Source organism: Pseudopipra pipra, chromosome 10 (assembly GCF_036250125.1).
Source record: "Pseudopipra pipra isolate bDixPip1 chromosome 10, bDixPip1.hap1, whole genome shotgun sequence".
In the NCBI taxonomy this organism is placed as follows: Eukaryota; Metazoa; Chordata; class Aves; order Passeriformes; family Pipridae; genus Pseudopipra; species Pseudopipra pipra.
In genome coordinates this window covers 19,154,149-19,178,764 of record NC_087558.1, presented here as the reverse complement: position 1 = coordinate 19,178,764, position 24,616 = coordinate 19,154,149, and the positions used below count along the sequence as shown (strand labels likewise).

At 40.3% G+C, this 24,616-nt stretch overlaps 1 protein-coding gene across 3 annotated transcripts in view; it reads left to right on the top strand.

The window, feature by feature from the left end:
- The window catches only part of PXYLP1 (2-phosphoxylose phosphatase 1), a 47,687-nt gene extending 41,337 nt beyond the window's left edge, over positions 1–6,350 (top strand). For all 3 annotated transcript variants that reach the window (XM_064666556.1, XM_064666557.1, XM_064666558.1), the window contains 2 exons: positions 2,399–2,538; positions 3,996–6,350. In XM_064666556.1, the coding sequence (XP_064522626.1) occupies positions 2,399–2,538; positions 3,996–4,927 (1,072 nt within the window). In that variant the 3' untranslated portion in view covers positions 4,928–6,350. The remainder of the gene's footprint in view (positions 1–2,398; positions 2,539–3,995) is intronic.
- The last annotated feature ends 18,266 nt before the right edge of the window (positions 6,351–24,616 follow it).

Genomic DNA, 24,616 nt, shown 5'->3' with positions numbered 1-24,616 from the left:
TTCACTTTAAATATAGTGCAATTCAAAGCTAAGTAACTTGCATCTAGATACCTATATAAAAATTTGACCTGCCTGCCATTTTTTCAGAGAAATCTTTTTGCAAAGCACTGACAAATACTTTTCTTTCTTCTTTCCTTTCTTCCTTCCCACAAGTGGTTGCTGGCAGTTTCGTCAGCACAGGTTTGATTCCATTAGAATTCTTTCAGGTTTTTATAAACAAAGCAGCAAAAGAAGTTAAATGGATAATGCAGTTGCTCAAAGTTTTCTTTCACATGTATTTGCAGAACTTGCTAATTAAATAAATGGAGTTTAAGGAAAATTGAGGTTGACAATTTATTCATGTGTAGACTTTTGTAAAGTACAAGATTTAGAAAATTGGTAGTTCAGCCTCCTACCTTTGTGATAAGCTTAAAGAGCAATTTGCTAGTGGGTTTAATTTAATTTTCTCCACTTCTCCCATTTTTAGATTGCAGTGCTGGGCTGTGAAAATAGTGTAATGTACAAAATGTTCAGTTTGAAATTCTCATTTGGAGCTTGAGTGAGCTTCTAATGTACAGTTGTACAACAGGAAGCCTCGACTGCTTGAGAAAGGAACAAAGCCTGATTTATGTATCTCTGCTTTGCAAATATTAATCTTCATTTGCCTTGTTAAAATTGTAATACGCAAAAGAAGCTGTGGAGTTACAATGTCATAAGTTGGCTGGGTTTCCTTTCTAATTGAAGGAAAAATGGAATGATTAATCTGACCTTTTATCTCATTACGCTTTTTGTCTCATTTTGCATTGTTTTGTTACTGGCACTTGTACCATGATTTATTGTAACATTTTCCTTCCAGAAGGTTTTTTTTTTTTCCTGAAGGTAAATTAAATACTGGAAAATTCAAGTTTTACAAAATGATATGAGCAACCTTTCTATTGACAGGCACTGACTCTTATGAGATCTCCTGTATATTCATGCTGTGAGCACAGCTCTGCAAGAGGTCTTCTAGTGTATGAGAGTTTCTCAGTTGGCTCTTCTACATAAGCAGGGATGTCTTTGTCCCAGTAAACTTTGATTCCCGACACTCATTCCTACTTTAGTAGTGTTATTGCTCCCTCTGGTGGGTCCTGCAGCTCTCCTCTTTTGTTTTTTAGACCTGAGGTTTTTATATCAAAATAGTTTATCATTCTAGCAAATGGAAATATGAGGAATAAACACAAACCTCAGACTTCTGTAAAATATCTCAGGCAAAATTTATCTTATATATATAATTTTAGTGGTTTTTTTAAGCAACATTCAAAAATATTGACCTTATTCAGGCTGAAAGTCCTATTAAAATGACAACCATCTGGGGCAGATTGGGTTGCCAAACAGTTTCTGTTTTAGTTCTGCACAAAAGCAGAGAAGTGACTGTGTGACATTTGGTAACTGTTGACATTTGGTAACCGCTGACATTTAACAAAGAAATCCCTGCTTATGTAATGCATTTCTGCTGTAGAAATGTGAGCACAGATTTATTTTTTAAAGGTTCACACCGCTTTGGGTTACACTGTTTGTGGCCTTTTTTGTATCTGTAGTTTTCTGCACAGCAGTACCACAGTGAGCTGAGTCCAGAGTGTCTTTGAAATTTGCAGATGAGTTTAGGAGATCTGAGAGTTCTTTCATGGACTTGAATTCTGTTTCAGTGAGTTAAGTTAGGCATTTTGGTGTATATTTCTTTTCCAGCTGTATTCTTTATTTGCATGGTGGGGGTATCTTATCTGTTCAAGTGTCCAACAGTGTTGGCCTCTTCCTTCCTGAGTTATAGTACAATACCCAAAACAATGACTTTCAATTTTAATGGGGCCTCTGGATACTACTTTCCAGGTACTACTTAATGGAGACTACATGTGCCTAAGGTCTGAAGTAATTAGAAAGAAAGGCTGAGATTGTAATCAGCATTGTACATTACAGAATTCAAAAATTCCTTCAAGATCAGCTACTTAAAATACTGGTTGTTTGAACCCCTTTAGATTGGTAGTGCCCTTGGCTGTGCTGTAAGTGCAATGGTACTTCAGAAACTGGAGAGAGGTTTGTTTTTTTTATAAGGATTTTATATATATTTAAATTCACACCAGTATTAGTGACTGCATTTAAAAAAAAAACAAATAAAAAAATCTTTCCAAATTGCTTACTGAAAGGTATCATAGTCTTAACATGAGAAGACATCTGTTTCACTGTATCTCTTTGGTAGATAGTGACTAGTTGGATTTCTTTTCCATACTTGCAAAAGTCCTGAGTAAGTGCAGATGTTGTCTCAGTGGGAAATAACCTCACACCATGAAATTTCGGAGCTGACATACTTGGAATACTTGACTCTCTAGAGCTGTTTTCCCATATGCTTTTGGGAGTTTTCACATTTTGGTTTTTACCTCTCTAGGAAACCTTCTCATCCTCAGCTTGAAGCTTTCATTAAACATATGTCCAAAGGGTCTGCAGCCCAAATGGATGGTTCCCTGAGCAGCCTCCCTCGCTACCCCAGTCATTCTCTGTGTGAGATGGGAGAGCTTACACAGACAGGTGAGTTTCCATAGCAGCTCTGTCCTCTGCTCTCTTAAACATAGTCTGCTTGAAAGAGATTTATTTTCTTTATGTTCACATAAATGCTTTTTTATGGAAGCTTATCATGTTGGTCATAGCATAGGTTATGCTGGGATATGAATAAAGTATTAGTCTCTCCACTGTAAAAAGTGGCAGCAGTTGTAGAAACCATGGTTTATCCTATAGCTTGACAATTCTGTTACAGACTGGTCAAACTTGGCATCTCTTAACTTTATTTGTAGCAGGTCAGAGCACCTTTCCATCATGTTGCTTTACACCACAAAATTGCTTTGTTACCCTTGTGACAAACAGCACTGCTCAGTACCTCCTGAGGAAGATTCTGGTGCTTTGTTACTGACTGGTTTGTGATTCAGAGGAGCCCTGGAACTGAAGAACAATCACTTAGTGGCCTGCTTTTACCTGTGTTGTAGCTGCTGTGTCCCTTACAAGGGGTTCTGATGTAACAGACAAACTGGATGCTTGTATTACAGAAATACTTTATACATCTGGTGCCTGTCAAATCCTTATGTGTTCCCATGGGGAAAAAAACTTGGTCAGTGTCAAGTGTTGCCAAGTGATGTCAGGAGAAATTGAGGCAGGATACCATGGACCACTTCCCGACACTTCCCAGCACAGCTTGTTGTATGTGGAATTGCACACAACACAGGGATTGTAACTGGTATTTGGGGACTCCTGTTGCCTCTAGCAATGTATGTTATGGTGCATAGATGGTTCCTACCTGTTGCTTTGCTGCTGTGAGAGGCTAATACAGGAAACACAGATTCTGGAGTAAAGGTCTTGGTGTGTCAGGAGGATGCACACCTTTTCCTTCCCAGCTGGCAGAGCTCTAGTGTAAGAATTATCAAACAATTTAAATTGTTTAAAATTTAAACGACTTTTTGTTTAAAAAAGCCTCCTGAAGGAGGCTGGAGGAGAAAGTTTGATGGGATTGGCACATGGCACCACTGTTTTGTGAGTTTACACACTAATTTACATTCTGTGTATTTGTTTTGTGACTGTTGGTGGTTTTACTGGCTGCCATAAATTTTCAGGGAGCAAAGCGTTCTCTGCCTGTCTGGGTCCATCTTCAAAACTACTTTTATAGTCATGTTAGATCCATTCAGTCTCTGTCTTGGTCCAAGGAACAAATATTAAGCCACTAAAGTTTTAAACAAATCTTGTGGAACCAGGTTTTTCTGCCTATATTTCAGTTTAGTTCCTAGAATCTGAGAGATACTGAAGAATAATAGGTATCTCATATTTCAGATGATTTTTGTACTATAATCTTCAATCATAAGTGAAGTTCAGTTTTGTAAGTTCATAAGCTTTTAACTAAGTGTTCATTTATTAGTAAGGCTACTAGCTGTATTTTTTTTTTTTCAAAACTACAAAGTTTCAAATCATATGTTGTAATTTCTTCAAAAATTCTCTTTCAGGGGTTGTACAACACTTGAGGAATGGACAACAATTACGAGAAATTTATATAAACAAACATAAACTGCTTCCCAGTGACTGGACAGCAAAACAGCTCTACTTGGAGACAACAGGGAAAAGTCGAACCCTGCAGAGTGCATTGGCCCTGCTCTACACCTTTCTGCCAGATTTTGACTGGAAAAAAATTAACATGAGGCTTCAGTGGAGCACCATTTTCTGCTCTGGAAGCTGCGACTGCCCCATGAGAAACCACTACCTAGAGGAGGAGCAGCGCAGACAGTACAGCTTGCGGGTGAAAAACAATGATTTGGAGAAAATATATGTGGATATGGCAAAGATTGTGGGCATTCCCACCCGGCAGCTGAGAGCTTCTAACCCTATAGATTCTCTCCTGTGCTATTTTTGCCACAATGTCACTTTTCCGTGTACCAAAACTGGCTGCATTGGTATGGAACACTTCAAAGTAATCAAGAGACATCAGCTGGAGGATGAGAGAGAAAGACAGGAAAAGAAACTTTATTTCTTGTATGCGCTATTGGCCACTCATCCTTTCCTCAACCAGACTGTTGATCGGCTGCAACGTGTCGCTGAAGGCAAGAAAGAAGAAGTATTTGTTCTCTACTCTGCACATGATGTCACACTGTCACCTGTTCTCAGTGCCTTGGGCATTACAGAGGCCAGATTTCCTAGATTTGCTGCCAGATTAGTTTTTGAGCTGTGGCAGGATGGGAAGAGACCCAAAGAACACTTCATCCGCATCCTGTATAACGGTGCTGACGTTACATTCCAGACCTCGTTCTGCAAGGATCATTATAAACATTCCAGCAAGCCAATGTGCCCACTAGAAAAATTTGTCAACTTTGTCAAGAGGGATATGTTCTTAATTTTTAACAGCACGAGTTACTATGATGCCTGTCGGAGGAGAGCACTGTAGAGAAGGAGAGAGAAAAGGAGGCAGTGTTAACTTGTCTCAGTGAAATCTGTTTTCTGGTTGAGGCACAACTCAGCTTTGTTATTTCTTGTACTTGTGTGTGTAAGTACAGAAGGATATTGCTTGAAACATTCTTCAAATGGTTTCATTTTCATTCAGGCTGCAGATGGTCTCCAGTAGAAGAACAAATACCGAGTGTTACGTATGTGTGTGCTCACAAATGCTGTTAATTGTAATGATAAATCACATGGGCTACTGTAACCTGGACATGGCTTGATAAAGAGTGAGAGAGCATAGACTTTGTGTCTCTGTATTCCAGAGCAATACTTGGATACTATAAGTTTAAAACCAAAACTTCTTTTTTTTTTTTTTTTCCCACCACCATCTCACAGTCATTTTAAGCAGTTTGTGTCAGGGTCTTTTATGAATTCCAGGATCTGCATTAAGGCATTTGTAAGGAATTTTTGAATTTCCTTATTCAAAAGAAGCCTTCTAATGTTACGGGGCAGGTCTTTAAAGCAAAGTGCATGTGTGTGTCTGTGCATACTTACCTGAGCATGTACAAATGAGTGTGTGCCTTGTTGACCTCACAGACCTATAAACACGTGGCTACTGTTGCCAGTGCCAGAGAAGGATGCACTGGAAAATGGATACAGAACTCTATTCTTTGATTGCACTTTCAGCACTTTGAATAGTTCAAACACAGTCTAGAAATATGTAAAGGTCTCGTGACATTAAAATAGATAGCAAACACTAGCAGCGTCACTGAACCTGAGTGGGAAATTAGGGTTAGAAAGCAGTTTTATGGTGAAGTGTTGGGCTCTTTCCCATTGTGAACATGTTCAAACTGTTGTGTTATGGAACAAATCAGTGGTTTAGGAATTTGCTATGGTGACTGCTTGAGACAGCTTGACTAAATACTGGGAAAATTTTGTAGCTGAGTTAGTATTTTTATGGACTAGGAAGCTCTTATTTTATAAGACCAGACTTGTACATATTGTACTGTGTATATTTATAACACAGTAGATTTTTCTTACTTGTTTAGTTTGTAAAGACTTGTGAAGTTCACTTTTTAGACATTTTTTTCCCCTTGATTGGGATGTTTAGACTCAAGAAAAAACTGTAGTTTATGGGTAATTTGAACAATGAGTAGATGTGAAAACTTGTACTTCAGACTGCTTTCATCTCTGTAGGAGTAGTAAATTGAGAATCAATTTTTACTAGAATTCATAGAAATTTTATAATGGTGGAGGGTTTTTACACCTCTAGAAATAAATTAGTCTGTGACTTGTGATTCAATGGTGCTAGTTTATCAAAGAAAACATAACTCTGCATAAGTTCTCTGACTATTCGCATTCCACTCTCTCTTTTTTCAATGCTGCATTTGAACATATATCTTTAAATAAAATTCTGGGGACTCTTTGTATACTTGTGTGTTATGTTTATTGTGACTTCTTTGGCTCTTTGCAGCAACAGGGTGTGTATTGTTAAGCTGTTTGTTGCATTTGTAACTTCTGCACTTGATATGTTCTGGGTCCCAGCCTGAGAAGGAGCAAGTATGTGTTTTGTAAATACTGGACTAGAAATCCTGATAAAATATTTGGGGCTTTTGTACCACATTAGATTCGAAACATTTTCTTTCTGTCTAAGAAACTGGCTCTGTTTTCCATCATCCACGTTTGTGCTGGAGGGCAAACAGGAAGAGAGAATCTGAAAGTTGAGCTCAGTGTATAAATTAGGTGAATGTGACCATTTGTCCAATATTAGAAGCAAATACTCCAGAGCTGTTGAGGTACCAACAGAGGGCACCTGTAGCTCTTCAGAGTGTTATCTGTTGGAGCTTTGATGCTGTTTGTGACCATTTGCAGGACTGATCCTGAAGGGCAGAAAACATTACCATAGGCCTATAATTGATGTTTATTTAGAAACACTGAACCCCCCTAACAGCTTTTGTAAATGCCAGTCTTGGTGTCTTCAAAAGCCTATGTTAGGAGTAGCAGCTAATTTGCATCTTCTTTTAAAGACAGACCATAGAAGTGTTTTCTTTTTATTTCCTTGTGGGGAAAGATCCCTTTTGTCTGTTGTAGGCCTGTGAATTGGAGGAGAGGTGAATTTGGATGGATTTTTTATTTGTCAGGCTCAAAGAAGCACTGGAATCCCAGATATTAATGGATATCACAGCAGTTTTCCAAACTTTTCGCTTAACTTTTTTTGCAGAGCAACAAAAAAAGCACTGGTTTTATGCACCACTGGTAGCTGGTCAACCAGCAAGAATTCTGCTTTATGTCTCACACAGACCTTGGGGTTAACTCCCCTATGTAAATCAGGTGAGTTGGGTGCCAGAAAATGTGTTCATCTGTATAGCCATAGAAGAAAGTGAGAGAGATGCAGAAAGATCAGGTTGTTAGTAGCTGCAGTTCCTCAGATTACCCCAGATGTCAAATGTTCGTCCTGTCTAATCTCAGCCAATGCTGCTGTGTTGAAGGGTGTCCTTAGCAATGGCAATAACTGTGAATATGAAGTATTGATATCCTCTAGCCAGAATTTTCCTTATGCTTAGAGAGGTATGAGAACTGCTATTCCTCACTCAATTCTATTCTCTCTTAATCACCCTTTATTATTTATACACATTGATGAAATCCCCCTGAGCCTTTTCTTCCCTGGGCCAACAAACCCAGCTCTCTCAGCCTACCCTCATGGAAGAGGTGCTCCAGTCCCTTCATCACCTTGGCCCATCAGTGGGGAATCTCCAGTAGCTCCATCTCTTGTCCTGGGTATGATAAAGAGCATGGCAGCTGTTTCAGCCAGCATGGCCTTCCACTGTGGTCAGGGCAGTGGCAAGAAACCTGGATTGGGGAATTTAAGGAAAATCTGGAACAAAAATTTCTAAGTTACAGAAGGGTCAGGTTCTTCATATTGTTTAGATGGCTGAAGGTGCAGATAAGTAAGAGCAAAAGGTATTTTTTTCCAGTCTTTTAATATTTTTGTGTTTATGTCATAAATTGTTTTCAGTGTGAGCAATAACTCACTTGCCATGGTACCAGCACCTGCTCACCTGTATGTCTGGGGGTCACTGGGTGGGCAGTACCAAATCTCTAAGGTAAAAATAAATTTTAAAAAAGCTAATTATTCTTCTGTATATACATAGTTCATTAAGATGTGCTCATCTCTTCTAAGCCACATACTCAGAGGGTCTGCAGCAATGAAAAACTTGATCCATCTCCAGTGCCACTGGAAGTGCTAAAAGAGTTGCAAGACTGAGATCATTCTCACAAACCTCTTACCTGGCTGTGGAGACAAAATGATAAGCAAACTGCGTTACTGAAGTTGGTTAATCATTAGCTTTCAAAGTCTGACCTAATTTATGATTCAATTTGCAATTTCAAATTGATTTATATTTGGATTAAGGTAACAAATGTAACTAACTACCTGAACAATGAAAAGAGAAACTGGTGGGAATTTATGCTGAAATTTATGAATAGTTTTTCTATAGGGCTGCACTGATGAATTAGACCTACCTGGGAAACATTGACTTCTGCAGTTGCACAATTTAATCAAATGGTAGAGCAGAAGTAAGAGCTGCTGCTCTAAGTGCTTCTTGAGATGTTGCTGTTGGCTTGAAATTGATGTAGGAGGGTGGTATTTTGCTGTGTGCTAAACACAATATTTAGAAGCTGATGTTTAAACCTGTTTGGTACTTGTACTGTGAGTGAAATGTGTGTAGTGCTTCCTCACAAAGCTCGGCTCATTTTCCAGCGCGGTGCTGATGTGCCGTCCCTCCCTGCCGGCTCCCTCCTTTCTCTGTTTCTGTTCTCAGACGTATAAAACAGTTTTAGTTTCAAACGCTCCTCGCACACCGTGAATGCCAAATGGCTTGGCTTGGGCTGTCGTCCTCTATTTTTGCATTCGGGAGTGGGCGAGAAGGCATCTCAATGCAAAATATCCGGGTGCAAAGTAGTTCGGGAAGAAAGCTCTCGTGGGAACGCGCTGGGAGCGGGAGCGCGCCAGCACAGCCGGGTTTGGGGCGCGCTCTCGCGGCCGCTGTGTGCGGTACAGCATCGGGTTTGGGGGAATCACACCGGGAAGGATGCGCCCTCGCTCTGGAACTGCAACGCTCTGGAAAAATTGTACAACCAGGGAAGTTGTAGATGGATTTCACCCTCCAGCCTGAAAAAGAGGCCTCTTTCTCCATGGTTTCGGCGAATGGTTATTTATGGAAGATGCTCAAAACCTTGTGGGGTGAAGAAGGAGTAACGACAACAACTGTGGTGGTTATTTTGAAGCAAGTCATTCAGAGTGCTGCACGCAGGTGTATTCTGCAGGTCACTACAGCTGTGCTGTCCCGTGTACTGAACTCAGTCCTACACTTTTCAGTAGAGCTATTTTTGAAATCAGTAAAGCCTATACTACACAGAAGTGTAAAGCAGAATATTTTTTTGCCTGTCAGTGTTCTGGTTTGGTCTCAGATAGTTTGGCTGCCATGTGGTTTTGTTTCTTCCCCTTTTTCACAATGAAAGCAGCTGCATGTGTGTATTATGTCAGGTAGCTGAGACGTGACAGACTCTGAATTTGCAAAGTTCCTTCAAACTGAAATCAAATACCATTAAACCTTTGTTTCCAAATGTCCTGGACAGTTGTTTTCAAAAGCAATTTAGAATTACACTTCAGCTAGGCTTTTAGGATCCCCTGACAAAAGTCATCTTTAAGGTTTTTTTCAGTTGAAAGTAAAAAGGGTGAAAGAAAAGTGATGGCATTTGTAATGTAAAGCAGTCCAGATCTCATTCTAAGAACAGTTGTTGTGGTACAGAGAAAAAAAAAAAAATTCTGTTTGCCAGTTTTTACGATACCATTGTAAAATGGTTGTTGGAGGATCTGGAGAGGAAAAGTTTAGGAGCTGAAGTTGTTACTGTTGTAGTTCCTTGCAAAACAGGATACATGAGATAAAAAAAAAAAAAAAAGAAAAATAGATAACAAGTAGAAAATATGGCCTCTTGCAAATTCTTGCATGCATCTTCCCTGGAGCAGGTACACAGAAGCAGCTGTTTTAAGCACATTAGCCACGAGACTGGGGATCCAGGGCCAGCTACGGGACAGAAGAGTGCCAAGGTCATTTCCAGGGGTATCTGCAGTGTGCATGTGTGAGGGCTGATGTGTACCCGGGAGTGTGTGAAGGAAACTGGGAGATTAAAGGGTCTGGATAGACGGAGTGCTGGATAGATGGAGTGCTGACTTGCTGCTGGCTGGACCTGGGCAGGCAGTGCTGCAGCAGTCTTGCCTCTCTAGAGCTAGTGGATCAAACAGGACCAAACGATTTTGTCATCAGAAACAGTGTGATCTGAAAAGAGTGTTCTGCAGATTTATGTGATGAGAGGGATGACTGTAATGCTGATAGGACTGTGTCATCTTTTAAAAAGTTTGTCTGCTCCAAAAGTGGTAACAGAGAGGGAACCGAGCCTGTTTTCTGGTGAATCAGTGTTGGCCCACTGGTTGCTGATTTCATTCTCCTGTTTGAGCTGGTCACATACTTAATGTTCTCCTTTAACAATGCCAGTTATAACTGCCCTTTGACCTGTTCAGTGCTTTTTTTGTTTTAAAACAACCCTAACAACTAAACAATTATAAGTAATAGGCTACAGTGCTTTTCTGCTACATTCATACATGCATAGTTCAGGCTTATCTTGAAGGATGATTAATGGCTTCTGTCATTACTAGCTGTCAAGTGGGCAACAATAATGGCTTGAGTCCTATCTCAAGTGCCAGAGATGTATCTTTTTGCTTACATCTCTTCCATAGGGGTTTAAATGATGTCCATGACTATGTAATAGGGCTGGTGTAAGATGACATTTGTCAGCAATTAGTGTGCTCTCAGCTGTGTTCCTAACCCTTTAGATGTGAACCCACAGTTAAGTAGGTTTGTGGAAAGTTTTACCTGTTAATATTTAACTTCAGTCTGGGATGTGGTAATTGGGGTTTTGGCAAGAAAGAGCACTGAAATGCATCAGCTTGCTGAAGAGTGATAAAAATACTTTTTCTTTTAATAGGGGACTGGAACCAGCCAATGCTGCTCTGAAGTGGTGGTTATAAGGAGGAAGGCAGCCAGCTTAACGCAGACACAGACAGGGTCTCATTAGCTGTAAGGGCTTGTGTGTCTGTGCTGCTTCTGACAGTGTTCTGACTGGCATAGAATGGGAGGTAATTGTCACAGCAGTATCCATGTGTCCTGGTATCTATGTGAAACCACTGGATTTGGTTGAATCTCACCCTTTCACAAAGGACTGTCTGCTTGCCATCCTTAATTTTTGTAAAGCACTTTGTAGGGATGCAGACATTGACTTTGTCTGCTGGGCCAGGAGGAAAACTTGTTACAAATCCTGGAAGAAGTCCTTGGAAGGAGGGAAAACAGCCTCTGTGTCCTTGATAGCTCCTTGGCAGGTGGGTTTTCAGGCTGCGAGCCCGACCTTCAGCTGGAGCCGCTGGAGTCGGGACGTGCCGCGGCTCTGTCCCTGCCCATCCCCAGCTGTGCCATCGCCTCCCTGCTGCCCCGCCCCAGCGGGGACCAGGTTAAACCCGGCGGGTTTGCTCCTCTTTGTTTCTGTAGCCGTCCCCTTTTTCACTGCTGCCCTCCTCTGCTGGTGTGGAGCAAACACAGAAACGCTGCCTGTGGGCCGTGTAAGTATTTCGGTCGCTGCAGCGGCACCGTTTAGTGGCAGTTTGCTGTTCCTGAAGCCATCATCTGTGGCTTCAGTTTTAAATAGGGTCGTAATGATACTTCCTCATCATTAGATGACAATGCAAATGTCACGTCTTGCTTTTTGTCAGAGTAATAGACCCATTTACTGTCTTCCAACTCCTTAATTGGATACAAATAATCAGAGTTACGAGAATATGTTTTCAACTCTGTGTGTATGTTTGCTCTCTGAGTGAGCAGATCTGAGCAGCAAGGGTGTCATGGAGTGTGCAAGCCGGGGGTTTCTCTGGAGAGAGCACCTCCTCTCCCTGCAGCAAACCCCCAGAAGGTGTTTCCTCCAAGTAACTTGAATGCCACCCCAATGAGCCTTTTGCTTCATCCGGAAAATCTGGATATAGGTGGAGTTCATGTCCTATGCTGATGTTGCACTCCAGCTTCAAATAATTTTTTTTTAATTGCTGTATCCATGGAGGGACTAAACGAGCACTGGCACACTTGACAGAGAGTCATCAGCTTTTGTACAAACGTTTATTTCCCTATGAATATGAGTATAGATTTCATCCATCTTTGGCTGTTGTGAAGGTGTTTTTGTAGTTGTATGGAGGGCTTGGAACCTGTCTGATCAGAGAACATAAATATTCATAGCATGTGAAAGAGATGACAAAGTTACAGAATGTCAGATATTAACCACTGGTAACAGCAGGTGCAGGGAACAGTTTGCATGAAAGCTCAGAACTGAAATATGTCATGAAATCCCTTTGAATATTTCTGGATGTGGCACTTAAATTATGAAGTTGTATTGTGGTTAATTTGTGGATGGAAAGATGATAGATTAGTAGATGGCTTACTGTGCATACTTTCAACTCTAAATATACTATGAGCAATTTGCTTACTGCTCTGGAATAGGAAATGTAGTGTTGTACAGTTTCTTTTTAAAATGACATTCTGTTTCATCAGTACAGAATCCAGGTCGTGCTTTCTCAGTCTGTGTTTTTAAATAATGAATATAGATAGAATGAAACATGTTTCATCCTCATTCTCTTAAGCATTCAATTTTTCATGGAAACAGTCACAATTCCTCTTGCCTCTTGAAGATCTTTAAATGTATTATTTTGCTAGTCTGAAATGGTGTTAAAATATCTGGTGCAATCTTTGAAGATTTTTCCCATCTATATTTATTAAAAATAACTCTCCGAATAACTTAAAGACTAAGTGCTCTGCAGATTATACTAATTAAGACAAAATACAAATATTTAGCAATAACATTGTCAAAGGAGGAAGGAGGGTCTTTAACAGACCACAGATGGGGCTGTATTCTTGAGGACCCTGAATGCTGAGTGAGAGAGAGAATCAGAGCCAAGTGATGATACTGTCTGGGGACTGCATGAGGGAGAGTCAAAGGGAGGAAAGGATGGTGTACAAAAGAAGTGGTATGGCCTATGGAATCCATGGAGCAATCCTTCCACTTTCTCAGTGCTGGTGAAGGACTTACTTCAAGTGACATGTTCACTTATGAAAACAGAACATCCAGAACAATGAGAAAGCTCAAAAATATGGTGAAACAACCCAGAGTGAGACAGACTCCAGAGAGAAACTGAATGGGGAGAGGGATTTTATCAAATGCAAGTATGGTTACTATGAAGACAGAAAAAAAATAATTTGAAACTCTTCTTCCTTATGGTTAGGACTAGAAGTAATTGCAGTTAAAAATGCTGAAGCTGAATATTTAAGAAAAAACTTGTGAGAGTAAGCACAGCATGATGGCAGAACGAACTGGAGGGAGCAGTCTGAAGCCACAGGTCTTCAGTGTTTTTAGGAACGGGGAATACAAATATCTCTCTGGGAGCATTTATTTTTTTTTGTAGTAGGAGATGAACAGGTGACTTTCAAGTCTCTTCCAACCTTTATTTTAATTTGATTCTAAGGAAATACATTCCTAATGTCTACCACATAAAATACCTCTGGCATGTATTTCTGGTAGCCTCCTGGCAAACTACTCATGAATTCAGATATTTGGAAGTTGCACATTTCTCCCAAGTCTCCCAGCCATGTTCAACTAGCTATCTGATGTCTTCTCATCCATCAAAATGAAGCCACAGAACTTGGCAGGGCTGGGATTTCTCTCAGTTCCCATGGGAGTGTGCAAGTATAGATTTTGTTCCTGGGTTCCTGCCAAAAACCTCCTCAGGGAAAAATCTGTATCATCTTAATCCATTACCTTTCATTACTTCCTTCCTACCTTATCTTCCCCCTCCCTCCCCATTTTCTCTGTTTCTAAAGAAGCTTAAATATTATTCTGTTAAATCAGTAACAGCTCAGGCAACTTCAAAATATTGGTATGTGTTTGAGGGATTCTTTTCAGACACAGAATTTAGAAGGACTCTGATCCACTATTTTTAGAAATTTTATAAATTTCTTATTTTAAACTTCTTATTTAATCTGGTTGCAAAGTTTGGCTTTTCCAGAATCCAAATGGTGCCTGGGACTTCATGTGCATTTGTTTGTGTGACTGCATAGAAATACAGTTTTTAATAGAGGATTCTCTTAAAGCTTTTTTCACCATGGTCTTATTTATGCCCAGCTCTTAAATCTGTTGAGTCAGAATTGAGATTTTCTCTGTGTGTACTGTTCTCTTTACTCTGGCCCGCCTAAATGTGAATTTTCAAATTTTGTTTGTGTGATTTTCCAGCCATGTTTCCTGTATGGAATGTAATTTTTGTAATGACAAAACTTCTCTGCAAGAGGGGATTACAGTCCTGTTAAATATTGATCTAAGTTAGGTGCCCTTATCAAACATGCTTAACAGATGTGTTTTTTATTGAAGAGTTTTCCTCAGTCCAACAGGATGCCAATATGCTGCTGTTACCCTGGTAGGCAGCTCTGTAAATCACCAGTTTTTTGGGTATATGAAAGAAAAGAGCATAAATCTCTGACACTTTAATCTAGTACTTGAGTGAATCTGGTCTATTGGTAGCATCTTAACACAGAAGTGAGGAGATTTTGTAATCACACCTGGTACTGGTTTGGGGAGAGGTCTCCCTTTGGTAATTTTTGAACCTGAGTTGATTTCAACAGCATTTGACAGGAATGTAGAATTACTGAGTTCTACAGATTTTGTAAGAATGTATGACCAGGCAGAGGAAAGAGATCCTGCAGTTGCTGCATCTCTAGGGGAAGTTAAATCATGTTCTGAAGCCACTAAAGTTGATCAGAGATGAGATCAAAATGCGCAGACACGAGGCTGCGAAAATCCTGAACATACTTTGTTGTTTTCCATCAGTAGACATTTGTCAATAAGGGTGGTTCAAATAAGCACCATTGCCAGATCCTGCCTATGCTCCCAGACAGCTGCCCTGAAGAAACAGGCCCCTGTAGGGATAGCAGGTGGGTACATTCCAAATTATTTTTTTGACATGGCAGTCTGCTTTCCTGATATCAAGAGAAGAAGCAATTCCAGATGAGTCTGCTGGAAATGTTAGCATGCTATTTGTGTGAAGAAATGATACGTGCATCTCCCTGATGGATGCTACTAGGATAAGCAAATGAGCATGGCCCCTTCACAGCTGTGAACTAAACTTTGAAAAGGCTCACCTGCACCTCGATTGAAAGTCCTGAACTCATTCCAACGTGCAATGTCTGTCGGGAAGCCCTAATAGAGAACAGTTCCTTTGCTATTTTACTGACCACTGAAATTGCCAGCTGAGTGAAGAAATGTCAATTCAAATCAAGAATGGCTGGAGGGAAACCTTTTTATTAATTCAAATTCTAAAGCCTTTTACAAGAAGTAGTGAAAGGAATTTAAACCTTAGCATTCTGATGAAATTCCAGACTCTGTAATTACATTGACTCTGAACTCCACCTGCAGTTTCCATATAAAAAGCTGCTCTGCTTCAAGCTGCACCCTGCTGTGCAGCTCTGCTGCTCAGTGTCAGACAGGTGCTAGAGTTCATCTGGGAGGGAAATGGCAATATAATGTATATAATTTATACAGTGCTTTGTTGCAGTTTTCAAAGTCCCTTCGGGATTCCTCTGGATAAAATGCACAGCAGAAATGAGATACTATTTGAAGAGATTTTTTTTTTTTAATCAACCTGGCTGATCAGTTAACTTTTTGGGGATGCTAAATTGTTATGCTTAATTGTGTGTTTTGCCAAAACTTAAAATGTAACTGCACTATACATATGATCAGTGTATGCAAACATCAGTCCAGTGTCCTGAAACTTAGGTCAGCTTGTCTCCTAAAAGCAGATCAGAGAAAGGTCCTCTTGATAAAATTGAGAATCCCTGCAACTCATTTAGGAGCAATTGCTGAGTTCTCTTTGCTGGTCAGGTGGGTATGAGCTGTGAAAGAATGTGCTCCCATTGCACAGTAACCTGGAATAGAAAGTCTTTCATCCTCTATTTTGAGGAGAGGCAGTGAAAAAAAGAGGTACTTTGCAGTTGGGTGATGCCAAGTGTGTGCCATCCCTCATTTGTGCTTTTGTAAATGCAGGCATTACCTTGTATTTGTCACTCTGTAGGTTGTGATGTGAGGGCTGCTCTGCATGGTGGGTTGCTGCAAGGCTCTTTAGCTTTACCAGTTTTTTACAATTTTGTAAAGGATTTTTCTTCAAGAAGCCAGTTAGTAATTTATGGTGCAACAGAGTTAAGACATTTGCATTGCTTTCTTTTAAAGTAAGCGTTCACTGTTCTGTGGATGGGAATTTACAAAATGCACACTACTGCTAACACAGCAATGCAGAACTTCCAGCATCTATAGCCTGAATTTTGGCTTTATGCTGGATGTGAAACATTACAGACTGCATTAAATTCTTGTGTGTAAATCAAATTTTCCCATTTTCCTAAACTGGTAATGGTTTACTCTATTGGTTCCCCTCCATTAATCGAGCTTGCATGGTCATAAGAGTGATAATTTGAGTTGCTTACATATGACTGCCTTTTTAATGTGTTTGTGTTTTTAGTCATGAGACTGCCAGATGAGATTAGACCCACTGCCATAATGCTAGTGTATATACCCTGAGAGATCACCCTTTTACTGAAGTGAACTGGACTAAGAGCTTTGACTAGACAGTGAAAGACAAAGTCCTGTTTTCCTGATCTTCACCAGAACCTTGGCTATTTCCTCTAGTGCCAGTTGGATGCTATAAATCCTACAGTGCAGGAGTATCTCTGAGGTGGTTGCATTTAATTTGCATCTTGCCTCTCTGATTCTTGAAGGTCCATTCTTACTGTTTGTAGACCAGATCACTCATTCTGAGGGTAGCACTTGCACCAGGAAATGACGAGAAATTTATTTTTTTTTTTTAATATATATACAAACCCCAAACTGTAATTGAATGTAGAACTGTTTGAAGACTGGAAGGAAGTGGCTGAATTTAATTAGGGATTTAATGTATGTTATATATGAATATAAATCTCACTCCTTCCTTAAAGTAATTCAGTATTCTGTTAATGTTTGTGTAGGAAACTGCTGTGTGTGTTGAGGAGGGGAGGGGGAGAGTAAATGATTTGAGTAGAACTCCTGATACCACGACAGGACTTGGTGTGAACTGACAGCTTGAGCCTGCAGGTGATGATTTAACGTTCAAGTAACTTGAGGGAAGGAATACTTTCCAGTTTGCCTTGGGCACTGAGAACCTTTGTGCTTAATGCATCTTAGAAATTTTCTCTGCAGACTGTGAGGACTTCCTGGGGGCTGCAGTGCCTTACCCTTGCTGTTCATTCCTGCCTTGAGGTAAACAGTGCCTGAACGCTCCCAAAGCTGTGAGGAATAATTCCCCTTTGATCAGCCATAGCCTCTGTGTGCTGCTGCTGTTCTGCTGATATTTTTGCTAAATTGGGCTGCAAACTGAGAGAGGTACCTGCAGTTTGATCATTTGTAATTTATTGAAAACTTGTTATAACACAGGAGACTGTGGTTAGAAGCTCTCCAAATGAGAGAAATACGTTAGCAATGTCAAATGAAGTTCAAAATTCACATCAGTGACCATGCTGAACTGTGAGTTTTCTCTCCCTCCTCCCATTCTCTTTTGTATCTAATTAAGATACAAGTCAGCAGTGTCCAGGTCAGAAGCTTCACCTGGAGAGCTGTCCAGGTCTGTGCACACAGCACAGCAGCCAGCAGGGCTCAGGGTGTAAAAATGAATCCCCTAGGTGTTTGTTCCACTGTATTGTCTAAGACATCACTGCTGTGGAAACATGCCATGTTGGAGGCCAGGCTGCTCATCTGGGAGCACAGCACTTGTAGAGGTCTTTCTTTTTCAAAGGCTACAATCAGAACTTACACTCTGTCACATGCAACCTGGTCAGTGGCATCACAAATCCCTGCTCTATTTGCTGCTTTTTATTGCCACAGGCAATAGCATATTGATTATTATTTCCAGGTTGCCTCTTGCAGGCATTCCTTTAAGAAGTTTCATAGCCCTACCTTACATAAATTTTGCAGGTGCCATTCTAAGCAAATATGAATGAATGGATCAGGGAGAATTGCCATAATCCATAATGATGTGAAACCATGTCATCTTAAAGAAGTGGGTGGAGAAAATGTGTAGACCTTGGACTTCTAGCCAAAGAAAATGACCCTTTGTTTCCATCTGAGCTATTTTAATTTCTTACTTTAGGAGGTAGCCACCTGAATGGTGATGTGCTGCCAGGTTCAAGGTGACATATTTTGAAATGCAGGTAGTCAGTCAACAAATGGGATCCCTCTTGTGGAAGATCTGAATTTGAATGAAAAATCATGACTGATTTCATCTAGAGGTTCTTCTCTTCAATTGTGATTCTAATATAGCTGGTAATTGTTTAAATGTGAACGGATTATTTTTCTGAGGAGTGCAGTATTTAACTGCTTTTGCCACAGGGAGGAATCTTGTGTTTATCAAAGGGAAGCATTCCTAGTTCTTTTCATTATATCCAGATTCGTTGTGGCTGTTTGTCTCCAGATCCCAGGAATATCACTGGTTTCCTTTGCTGAAAGTGGTGGAGCAGAGGAAGTGTGTCTGTTTCTCCAGGAGAGGGTGTCCCATCACTGCGTGCCGGAAGGATCTTACATCTACTGAAACATACTTTGCTCTGCTTTTTCCCATGCTATATCTCTCAGCCAAAAACAACTTGAAGAAATGAGAGTAAATAAAAAAGAATAGAAAGAATAATGTGTCTGAGAAGGTTGATGTAAAGAGTAATACTGCTCCTTCACTTAACATCCAGGAATATTCCTAACAGCCCTGCTTTGGAACATAGAATGCAGCTTGAATGCACTGAGGGCAATTGCACCTACCAACCTTCTTTTTCTGTTGATGTAACAATCTGTCCTATACTGTTATTTCATTAACTCCTTATCAAAATCCAGCACCTGATTTGTGGGCCATATTTCTGTCCTTGTCTGATGTTGTTTTCAGAAACAGGGTGTGTTCTGTGTAGCCACTATAGTATTACATACACCTATGCTGTGAAGCCCCTTTGTTTGATTTTAGCTTGCTCTTCAACATGAAAGAACAACATCTCTTTTACCCTTTTCTCTTTTAAACAGTGACTCGTTATTCAAATGCATGGAAATTTTAATGGAAATTTGCACGAGGCTGTAGAATTCAGGCTTGCTGATGGCTGTGGAATGAATGTGTGCAAAATTTATTTGGGGCTTCAAATTCTTTGTTATAGTTTTGGTTATTGTTTTCCAAAATCCTGGCAGCTGAAGAATGAGAAAAAGAATAAGCAGAGAGAGGATCGATAGCAGGAAAATTAACTTCTGATGTAAAATGACAGCTTGACAGTGAACATGTTTGGCATGGATTGCAAATGCAGCCAAGTCTGGGAACCCTAATCTGATACTTTTTCCCTCCCTGATTCTGTATCATTCTTTTATAAAAAGTCTTATATGTACTAACACCACTTGTGTTATAAGAGCCTTAATATAATCAATGTTATATTACAAAAGCATTCTCAAGATGGTTAAAGTGTCTCATGCCTTCTCAATGGCATTTGCAGTTAATTTTTGCAGTAGTAAATGTTCATTTTGGGGGAATCTGCATAGGTCCTAATCAAGGAAGTCAATTGAGTCACCTCAAAAGAATAGATAATCTCAAGGCTTCTGTTCTGTGGTGCTCAAATGTCACAGAAGTAACTTAAATTGGTGTTATTAGACCTGGATCAAAGCACTAGTCCTGATTTGGCTCATGAATTGTAGTATCAATCAAATCCAGACTCAGATTTTGAACTCATGGGACCTAAAGGGGTAGTTGATGGCAGTGTGTGTGTTGTACTCGATTTCTACATTATGTACTTGGCAATTGTGGTTCAGGTGTTTCTTCAAAGGTTGTATGTAGTGTTTGGGTTTTTCTCCCGCTAATTCTAGCTGTTTGCTAGGCCTGATCCTTGCCCTCCCTGTGCCTAGAAATAGCCAGCACACCTTGCATGTCATGTGGGCATGAATGTAGCCCCCTCTGGACTTTCCCTTTGTGTTTTTGTTTTCTCAGCCTTTGCTGTGTGGCTGCCCCAAAGGACTACAAGGGGAATGTTTCTTCTGAGATTCCTACAAAACAAGCACTAATTCTTTCAGATATTTTCCACAGCTGCCGAGCATTCACTTGAACCAAGTGAATTTGATTGCAAACTAAGGAAATACTTAGTTTAGTAGCAGTTAAAGGATTAGAACTAAATGTGGTTTTGTGGCATGAGCCTGTTTTACATTTGAAGCTTAACATTTATTAGAATGCATGGCTGAGAGACTCACCTTGCTGTGGTATCAAACACATGCTTACATGTGTCCGATGGAAAAGATGACATTTGAGGAAAACCAATGCTTGGCTGCGTTCACTGAAGTTTCCTAAAGGGACCTGGTTCCAGTCTTATGAGAACGACTTGCAAATCCTCTGTATTACAGTGATTCAGATCTCCATTCACAGCTACAAACAGACCCATCAATTATAATGCTACATCTAAAGCACGCCAGCCATTCCCTCAGCCCCCTGCGTGGCTCTTTGGACATGGATCACAAATCCTGTACTTGGACTCATTTTCATTTCTTTGGCTGGTGGAACTGAAAGATCATCAGCCAACTCGTTATGAGAGCCGTGGTGATGTCTCTCTCTTGCAGAGGTTCATTAGCACTCACTCAGCGGGGTTCCCCCGCAGCCTGTGCTCTCTGGAAGCAGCAGCCAGAGTGGATGTAGGTGTGCAGAATGTGTCTGTCGGCAGCACAGAATCGGCCTTTAGCAGTTGTGACTCTTCCCTGTGAGAAATGACTTCGAGATTCCTCTCCTGCTTTATGTCACATGCACGCTGGAGCACTAAAGCACTTGCTGCACATAAGAAGTGTGCACGGGCTCTCTGACTTGCTCAAGCAGCCTGCAGTGAGATGGGGTGTGTGTGTGCTTGCACATGTCCAAAATCATGCTGGTTATTGTGCCAAGTTAGAGACATGAATGTCAAGACATTCCACAAGCCTAGAAGGGATAATAAAAGTATTTATGAATGTTACAGTTGTAACTGTTACAATTTTTAAGACCTCCGTGGACTGGACTGATTTATGACAGTGCAGCTCTTTTAAAAAAATGAAAATAAAAAAAAATCAAAACATATTACATACAAAAGAAATTAAGGAAGCCAGAAGCTATGCATTCAAAGAACTATCTAAAAATAAGAAGTACAGCTATAAACTTTAATATCCCACTGAGCAAAGGAGAAGGTTTTTCTAGTCTGGTTGCAGGAGTGTGTAGTTTTGCTGAAATGTAGTTCTCATTTCGCCTCATGCAGTCAGTGACTGCTATTTTTATTTTAGACGGGGGCTTTTTAATTTCCTTATTTATGTTTTCATTAGCATCATAAAGGATGTATTGTAACTGTTCTCTGCATTCTACAGGTTTCATTCTAAACTCTGACATGCAACAGCCCTGGTTTGAGCTGTGGCAGCTGGAAATTCAGTACAACTGACATGTGGCCCCCGAGTCTGCAAAGGAAGCTGAGTGGCAAAAATACAAGTTTTGCAACAGAACAAATGAAAAAAAAATGCTCATAGAGACCAGCTGGTGTTGTGTTATACCCGCATAGTGGCTGCTCTCTGTCACTGTCTGCATACTTAATATTTTTGTCTAATTTTGGCTCTGTATTCTCAGCTGGTGTGGCAGGGATTCAGTGTCACAGCACAGGTGTCCAGATGTGGAAGTTTCGTGTCTAATCGTGGCAGCCCAGGGTGGACACACAGTGCTCTCCTTCAGTGACAGAGATCAATGCACTTTTTGGTAGCCTAAAAGAACAGTCACCATGAGAGAGATTCTGGAAGTCAGTTAAAACAGTAAAGCAATAGAGTGAGAAACTGCTTGTTCCTCTCAAACAGTCCATATTTTTACTGGTTCTCTTGACAGAGTTTTCATCTTGGAGAGAAAATTCTAGCTATTCCATTAAGTCTCTACCAGAAGTGTGAGGAAAAACTGATGAAAATTGTATTTCTTTTCAGAAGCATACCTTGTTAAATTACTCCTTGGCTTGTTTGTCATGCTGGTAGTCATGTAAGCAGTGGCCCATGTGAGGAAAAATGTGAAATTTAGAATTAATGTTCTTGAATGGAGAGTGTAGAAAGCAGCAGACGATTTTGGCCAAAACGTTCTGGCACTTTTGAGAGGTCTGTCTGAATTTTAGAAAGAAAATAAAAGAGTTTGTTAACCACTGTAAATAAGTCAGAAATACAGTGAACAGTATGTGTACTACTTCAGATTTAAATTCAGAATTCCAGTCTAGACGTTTTAGCATAATATGTGAATTAAATAACACAAATATTTATTTTAAAATGCTGTATTGACAACTTGTAGAAGACTAAGAGACCAAAATATTTTGATCATGCACACATTATGCAGCTCTCAGAAAATATCCATGCTTTCTTTTTTCTTTTTTTTTAACATGCCTTCTTCCCAAGGTGATTTGAGTAGCATCAAACAAGTTGTGATAAATAGAGCCCGAGAGCTGGGTAGATTTATGTTGCTGATATGCCTGCTTAGCTATGCAGAGAGATAGAGTGATCGTTTGTTAATTGTCTCCTGAAACCAGTTTCAAGCTCTTATTGTCAATGCCTGATTTCAGCCATTGGTCAGAAGGATGACAGGGAAAAGGAGAGTTTAAATACCAGCCTCTAATTAAATCTGTTAGGGGTTTATTTCTAGCCTTGCTTTGTACTTGCTAGGTGTCCCAAGGCCAGTACCGGGTCTCTCAAAGAGAGGTGCTGTAAGCAATGCTCTGCTTCGTGGGAACTGGTGGAACAGTTGTGTACTTCCCTTCAGAAACACTGCCCAAACTCTGTTTCTAGAACACCTCCGTGTCCCAGGTGTGCATGGGCAAGTAAAGTGAGGTGTGCCCCAGGAAAATGCCGTGGAAATGATGTATTTGAAATGCTTAGGTAATGCAGTGGTAAATCCTGTATAAAAACTCTGTATGACTAGGAAAGAGCACATGGTATATATAGACTTGCTGTTTTAAGGTATTTCCAAAAGCTAACTGCATTTCATGTTCTCCTCATTAGTCAAAATTTCCATGGCCTCCTTTCATCTCTGTTATTTCATCTATCACATGCAGCAGTAGAAATCTGAGACTGGTTTTCAAACATAATTCTAGCAAAGTATCCCCCCTTTAGCCTCTGCAATGAAATACAGCACAATAGAACATTTTAAGTGAGACATCAGTTATAAAATATATGCAAAGAAATGAAAGGCCATAGACCCTATGGAGCAGGCCTGCAGACATCCTCCCTGTTGTAAAAGGAAGTGACAAGACCTCAAGCTTGTAAAAGCTTCGGGAAAAAACATGCCAAAACCTTCTGTCATAATCTTCTAAAGAGAAGCAAAGGCTTTAAGCTAACAACTAGTAAACAAGTTGTGTTACAACATAAGCTGAGATACTTAACTCTATAAATACACAAAATTCATAATGTCCAAGTCAGCCAGCATCTAAAAAAAAGAGTTTAGATAAACAGTCGTGTTCCCCACTCCCCACCCCTTCCCACTCCTGCCACAGTGCTGGAAGGTAGATCCTTGCTTCTATGCTTAGTTTAACTCATTTCAGTTGTTCTGTGGGTGCAAAACCATCCCTGTTTAAGTTTAAGCTTTCTTGATTTGTGACTTTTTCCCTCAGAAGTGCACAAGGGCATGCTTAAGTTGCTGTTGTGCTGTGCATGTGCTGACTGAGCTGGCAGGATGTTCATGGAGAAGTGATTCCCATCCCATGGGCCCTCCTGCAGCCTTGTGTGGCAGTGTGGTAGGGAACAGCTGCCCTGGAGAGATGGATGTGGGTAGCTCCGGCTCTTTTGATCTGTCTTTAGAAACCTGTTCATGTCTGTGCTTATACCCATCACTGGCTTTACAAGACTTTTATTTCTCTTTATTCCATAGCATAATCAGAACATAACACACTGTTACCCAGTGAAAGTTAATGGTAACTGATGCAGGTGTAATATTTTTAGTGTTTATATCCCTACCATCCCTTAGCCAGCCTCAGGTTTGCTTTCTTCAACACTCATGCACATTGAGCAGAGGTGTGCATTGATACACAGAGTTTTGGTTTTGGTTGGGTTTGGGTTTTCTCCCTTCCTGAGTGGTTGCAGTTACTTCAAAGCCCAGTCATTTCTGTTATTGAAATGTTGAACTACATGAAACAAGTGCAGGCTCCTAAAACATCCAGATCAGAAAACTGTCTCCTGGAAATGTAAACAACACTCCAAAATCCCTTCTCCTTCTCCCCTGCAAACTAGGGGTAGCCTTCTCTGGAGAAAGCAATGAGATCAAAACCATATGAATGCTTTGGAGAGGGGAAAGGCCCTCAGCCACTCAGGACTGAATCTAAAGCATCATTATGGGCTCATTGGAACTGCTGATTATCAGTGAAAACTGAGCCTTGTACCAACTTGCTAAAGGTACTTCTAAGCCATTAACACATCATCATAATTCTGTAGGAGTCTGAAAGGGGGGAAATAAACCACAAAAATAGTTTTCCTTGACTGTAACTTAATCTGGTGAATGACAATA